Genomic DNA, 6,659 nt, shown 5'->3' with positions numbered 1-6,659 from the left:
TCTTTCGATATCATTTGCTGGAATGTGTAAAGGTATGGCTCTTTCATGATTTGAACCTTGCACCGGTAGGGTATCCACAACACTATGTATGATCTAAACAATGGGTGAAAATATTTATTGGAGCATTTGTTTCAAACAAATGATTTTTAGCGTAAGATATTTCTAATATTTAAGTATGCGTGATGTATTTTAGATAGTACTGTCTCAACATTGTGTGCCTGATTGTTATTGAAATTAACAAAATATTTAAAATTATAGTGAAAATGTACAATCTCCAATAATACAATGGGTATTAATATTTATATTTGTTACGACGTGTGTTGCACGTGTCGCTTACTAGTGAACAGATACGGCAATTCTATTCCAGTTGTGAGTACGTACGATTCTATTCCAGCTGTGAGTACGTATGATTCCAATCACTGCAATTACCCATGTTATAAATTAATAACATTATTATTAAGAAAGGACTAATCTACCCTTACATCCAATTACTAAAATATCTTCAAGAGAAAAAAAACAAGGATCAATAATGACCATTGGATCACCTATATACTACCCACTATTTACAGGAGTATGATGCACCGTAAAATGTCTCTATTAATAGTCCTCTTGAGTGAAAAGAAAAAAGAAACAATTGGATCCGGCGTTTTGCAAAAGAACAAATTTCACATTGGAATCACCGGCTCCGTTCCTCGATCCGAACAATCTAGCAACTGGCAAGGAGGATTTCTGTGTGTCTATACAGAATCGCCAAAAAAAAGAAAACGAAGAAAGTTTTATCGATCTTTTTTTTTCGATCAAAGGGGAGCATCCCCCGACTCCATTTTCATAGAAAACGAAACCCAACACGCATACAGGTCTTCTGGCAACGACACCAGGTTTCAAACAGTGACAAAGAATTGGCAACAACTGCCACTAGCAAAGAGTTCGATCGATCTTCTCTAGGCAAATCAAACGGAAATACTGCTGGCAACATGTTAGGCCCTGTTCGGTTGTAGAGGATTAGATCCTACAGGGATTGAGTTGACCCCGGTGGGTTTAATCCCTGCCACCTATAAACCATTCGATTAACAGTCTTGATAAGTCTAACAAAATTTTCTTTTCAGTTTTTTTCCTTTTCTCTCTTGCATGTAATGTCATTTGACTGAGACTTGATTAAATCTCAGGCGACGAGATCTAACCACACCCTTCGGTTAAACCCTGCCACAGTTTTTTAAAATGAAGGCAAAAGATTGGACTCGTTGATTAATTAAGAAGAAGAAAGGTGTCCAGTTAATTTGCGAAAAATAGGACGAACACGGGTACAAACAACCCATAAATAAGGTCATCTAAAATACTACTATATGATACTTACGAGCAGCCTAATGAACCTATGACCCCAGGTTTATTCTTCATTAGATATTACTTACATAAAAATTGTTGTTATTACTTTTATTTCGCTATTCTATATTATACTATTCATCACTATTTGCTTTTAATCTTGTAACTCGCAAGATAAAGCGATTGACAACCTCCTTTTTACATTGGGGGCAAGCAATTGTCTTGTTTGTGTGCAGGTGCTGTTTATTTTGGGAGCAAGCAATGGTCTTGTTTGCACTACACAACCTAGTCATGACAATCAACATAGGGCTAACTTTGTCAACATACCTCCCCATCCAAATCGCCTAGACAACTTGGCAAGTGGGTGGCAGGACCTAGCCAAACCAGAGGACAAAGACATGCCAGGAGTGTTGGCGATGGCATACTTAACGCCCTAGAGGTCCATGCCCTGAAGGGAAACCTAGACCGAAAACCAAGACACCCCAAGCTCCAACTCCGTTGACTCTGTGAGAAGCTAAGGCGACGCCTTGATGAAGGACATGACGTCGTGACACCACCGCTGCTTGTTCCAGCGAACCAGAACAAGGGTTGCCCCCGGCACTCGAGAAAAGACAAGATCAAGATCAAAACGGAACTCCCAAGGAGGAAACAGCACCCGCATGCGTCGTCGCTACGAGCTGCCAGCCATGTGGAAATTTCGCCCCGGCCATGAGACCACCAGAGCGGAGACGAGAGAACAAGCCGTCGGCTGGGTGCACCACTGCAGGAAGGAAAGCCACGCCCATCATCAACGAAGGTAGGCGACACCGGGCGCCGCCAGCCTCTCCTTCACCAATGATGGCCACGGCCGGTCGTCAACGCCTGACTGACCAGATGTACCGCAACCCAGAGCCACCGCCCTGGGATCCGGGAGCCACCACAGGGCAGAGCCCACCAGGCTCCCACCACCGCATGCGCCGATAGTCGGGAAGACCCGACCTTGACACTGCCAGCCACGACTCTGGGCCTAACCCAGACCACCACACCATGACCTCCCCGCAAACCACCACGCAACCACAGCACAGATCCTTGCAGACCACCACGCTAACAACACCATGACCTCCCTCACCACGACGGAGAGGAAGGGAGAGCAACTCCGGAGCGCAACCCCCATGCACAGGGCTGCCGGCGAGGGCCCGAACCGCCACCGCCCCTAGCGGAATGGATCTGGGAAGGGGACGCCCCGATCCGTCACGACCGGGAGCCACGGCTGCCCACCACGCTACCCCTGTAGCCGTGGCAGCGCAACAACCGCCGATAGCTCCTGGGGCCGCCGCCCCAGCTTCCTGGCTCTGCTGACGTGCATGGCACCCAGGGTCACCAGTGTGCACTAGTCGGAGGTTTCCCGAAAAAAGAGGCGAGGCGAGCCCGCCACCGCCATCCACCGGACGAGCTTTGCTCGCCGGCTTCCTCCGGCGGCGGCAGGAGATGGGCGAGGAAGATGGGTCGAGGGCGGCGGCTAGGGTTCGCCCGAGCCGGCCCCCTAGAGGCAGCGTGAGCGAAGGGGAAGTTCTCCGTGTCGGTCTTGTATGACTTTATTGCCGCCGATATGTCAATTTTTATCCTTTCTTTTGTCACACAGTTGGTATTTGGTTGTGTCCATCTTAATTATGTAGGACCCGGGTGTTGCTCATCATGTTTTTTATCCGCTAGATATTTTGAGTTAGAAAAAACAAACTTTATCGAAAAACTGTACTAATATGATATCCAAAAAATAAAGCTTTTGACCCAAAAAATTTGCACATATCAAACCACTATTTGTACCTCTAAGACAACAATATACATGGAAATATGTACTGTACGCCATTTGTGTAGTAGTACACTTAACTTAAAACAAATAGCGTAACTGTTCACTTGGGCAGCAGGTACTGAAACTCATAGTCGTATGGGATCACCTCCACGACGTCTTCGACCTTGAGATGCCCCCTCAAGCAGTCCACCATGGATTTTCTGAGCGACCAAGATGTGGGGAGCTGCTCACAGATCCACCTGAGCAGGGACTCCATGTCCTTGGCAAAGTCATGCATGTTGGAGTGTATCAGGCTTGGGATCATCAGCCTCCTCGTCGAGGTCACCACCAGCGACGCCTGCAGGTAGTCCAGCTTCGCCTTCTCCAGTTCCGCCATCACGCGATCCGCCTTGTATATCCGGAGCTGCATGGAACTCAAAATTAATATGCATGTGCAGCACCAGATTCACTCCGCTCATGTTAGATTCAATGGAGATTTTTCCCCGCAAAAAAAAAAAAAAGATTCAATGGAGATTTCAAGTATTTCTCTTTCCTTCATAATTCATTTATATTACTAAAAAAACATAATTGATTTATTAGTTGTGTTAGGAGTGGATGAACTTACTGCCGGAGAAGATCTGATGCCACAGCACATCCCGAACAGAATGTTGGGCTCTGAACTGTTCAATCCGTAGAGACTCCTCACTTGTTGCTCTTCGACATCGACGTCGCATTTCCAGAATTCCTGCGGTGTTTGTTTGTTGATGAGAACAACACATTCTTGTTGTGCAGGTGCAACTGAAAGCAAAAAACAGAAAACTACCAAAATGCTCACTTCTTTCACACTGGATGGCTGCCTCAAGATGAAATTCTCTATTACCAGAGGATTGAACTTTTGCCCAGAAAGATTGATCGTTGCCTGAAAGGGAGGAAACAACCCACACATGTTAAACTTTCTTTACACCAAAATAAATTCTTTAAGCGAACTACTGTACCTTGTTCTTCAATGCCAGCAGCTTTTCAGAGTTCGAGGGCAAACCATGCTGCAGAATCCCCTGGATCATTCATTCAAAACACGAAGCTCAAACGGCGGATACCAAAAATCTTTAGCTCAAAGAAATGCATCCGAAGATCTCTCAAAATGTACATACGTGCATGATGCATGTGTTGTATATGTTGAGCCAGAATGCTAGCTTCTGCTGGTGCGTCAGAAACCTTAAGTCCACCTGCTGCAAGGCCTCCAACATCTCCCTAGCAGCACCAGACAACACGACCAAAGAAATTAGTACTTCTAACAAAAAGCAAGAGATGATCGAAACTGTCAAAAATGAACAAATGGATTTACTTATTCACCTCAGCTTGGTGAGCAGAGGGGAGCCGGAGAACCCTCGGAGGTCGAAGGCGCTGGAGGTGAACCTGACGAGATTCTTGTAGGGGCCGATGTCTCTGACCATGGAGTCCTGTATCCCGAAGATGCCGTAGTGGTCCTGCTGCCCCCTGTCCTTCTCCTTTGCGGCGCCAGCCGCCACGTTCAGCGCCGCGTCGATCCTGAAGCTCCCCTGCAGGTTCCCGGACCTGGCGAGGTTGCCGGACTTGTCCATCTCCGCCGCCCGCGACGACCGGAGCAGCCTGATGAAGATCACCGCCAGGCATTTCACGATCCTCTCCGACAGCTTGTTCGGCAGGGCCTTGCTCTGCTCGTCCCTCTTCGCCGTCGTCGGCGGCGGTGACGGTTCTTGGGTGACCTGCGGAGGTTTTTGGTCTGCGCCATTCGATTGCTTCTGGAAGGAGCAACGTACAGAGCATAAACAGAGCATGATTTTCACTGAGCAGTGTTGCATAGATATATGTCAGATTGGTGGTTACCTTGTCATGGGAATTCCTTGGCGGGGGGCCAAAGCTGTCATCGTTGAACTTTGGGCTGACGGCGCCGGCTCCTGATCCTCTGGTCTGGTCTCTGGGGCTCCTGTCCGGCTTGTCGTCGGCGGCCAGATGGCGCTGGAGGTACTCGGCGTTCATGGCCTGGCTGATGAAGAACATGGACTTGATCTCCGGCGCCACCTGATCAGCCGGCTGACGAGTCAATGCCGCGTATGCCGCCGTACCGTTGCTGTTGCCATTTCCATTGCTGGTATAGACACTTGGCGAGTAGGAGGAGGCATAGGCGGTGGTCGCCATGGACGCCCGTTGCTGCTGCGCGGTGGTGATTAGGTCGCCCTTCATGGTGTGGATCTGCGACTCGAGCCGCGCGATCTCTTCCTCCACGAGCACGAGCTCGGCGAGCAGCTGCTTGGCCTTCGCCGGGATGAAGGCCGGGATGTTGAGGAGGACGGAGCGCGCGGAGGAGGGGGAGGCGGCGGTGGTGGTTGGGTGCAGGGCGCGCTCCAGGATGTGGTGCACCGTCTCCTCGTTGCTCAGCTGCTGCTTCAGCTCCGCCACCTGCACCATTCCCGCACATTTTCAGTCTCCAAACCGAAAATTATTCATGCCGATGCATTGCACAAGACGATTCTTAGGTGGGCATGCACCTCGTGCTCAAGATCCATGCGCCTCCGATTGTGCTGTTGCACGCCGTTGCCTGTCGTCGTCGTCGTCGTCGTCTGCAACTGAACCATCATCGTCCATGCAACAAAAGCATCAGCAAGTACGTGACTGGACCGGGCCATTGCCAATAAGTCAGGCTGGCCCATGCTAATCTACGCCTTGCCGCGCATGGGCCGCGGGCTGGTCCAACCAAATTTACGCACTGCCCGAATTAAAAGAGGAACTTGCTCCAATTCTCGATCGAAAACGGAAAGGAAACCACCTGACTGACATGGCAACGGGGTGCATTGATTCTAGCAGTACTGTGCAGTGTGCACTCACCGGAGGAGGAGGAACAGTCGGGTCGGCGGCGAGCTGGTAAGCATGGCGAGTCCTGCGGCTCATCGGAGTCGGAGCCCGCACGGCCACGTACTCCATCTATCGATCAACCCGCACCGACGTCGGACGGCGGGCCGTCGAGATGGAATAGAACACCTGGCCGGACAGCCGTCGCAGCAGCTAGCGGCGGCCGTCGACGGCCAAAGGGAGACGCCGAGCCGGGGAGAAGATGAGAAGCTGCTGGGCAAGGCCAACAAGTAGCAAGCTAGCTTCGTTGCCGTAGGGGTGCATCCGTGTGAGGAGGTAGAGGGAGAAGCCCGCGGAGGAAGAAGAGTAAGAAGAAGTGAGGATCGGTTGGGAGGGGCCTATCGATCGACCGGCGACGGGTGTTGCTGGTGTCGGCTGGCCGCGGGGCCACGCATGTAACCGCAACGCGGCGGTGCCGGCCATGGTCGCTTTCACTTGGTGAATGCTGAGTGATTCGGTTGGTCAGGTGGCGATGGATGGGGATCGTCTACTCTTGTCTTGCCTTGTAATCTACTGAAAAACAAGAATGGTTTCCTAGCTACCCCCTGTCCTACATGCAACCAACGCCGCACCTTGGAAAGGATGAGTGCGAGTGAAGGTTTAACAAGGGTTTATAGTGCATCGGTTGGTGGCCCGGCCGGGTCGGTTGGACGGCGACGCCTCGCCGTTTTCACCACTCGCA

General features: G+C 50.4%; 1 protein-coding gene across 2 annotated transcripts; it reads right to left on the bottom strand.

Annotated features, from left to right (window-relative positions):
- Positions 1-3,103: 3,103 nt before the first annotated feature.
- Positions 3,104-6,408, bottom strand: LOC123189562 (uncharacterized). Of its 2 annotated transcripts, none has more exons than XM_044602017.1 (9): positions 5,954-6,408; positions 5,617-5,688; positions 4,955-5,527; positions 4,442-4,869; positions 4,240-4,339; positions 4,084-4,143; positions 3,924-4,007; positions 3,714-3,833; positions 3,104-3,512 (listed from the first exon to the last, which is right to left on the bottom strand). In XM_044602017.1, exons 1-9 carry the CDS (start codon positions 6,047-6,049, stop codon positions 3,210-3,212), a joined length of 1,836 nt encoding a protein of 611 aa, XP_044457952.1. In that variant the 5' UTR covers positions 6,050-6,408; the 3' UTR covers positions 3,104-3,209. The 2 variants fall into 2 exon arrangements, with proteins under 2 accessions (XP_044457952.1, XP_044457944.1); XM_044602009.1 differs by having other exon boundaries at positions 5,617-5,694; positions 5,954-6,403.
- Between the last annotated feature and the right edge of the window lie 251 nt (positions 6,409-6,659).

This window comes from Triticum aestivum, chromosome 1A (genome assembly GCF_018294505.1).
Source record: "Triticum aestivum cultivar Chinese Spring chromosome 1A, IWGSC CS RefSeq v2.1, whole genome shotgun sequence".
Classification (NCBI taxonomy): Eukaryota; Viridiplantae; Streptophyta; class Magnoliopsida; order Poales; family Poaceae; genus Triticum; species Triticum aestivum.
This window is presented reverse-complemented; position numbering and strand designations above follow the sequence as displayed.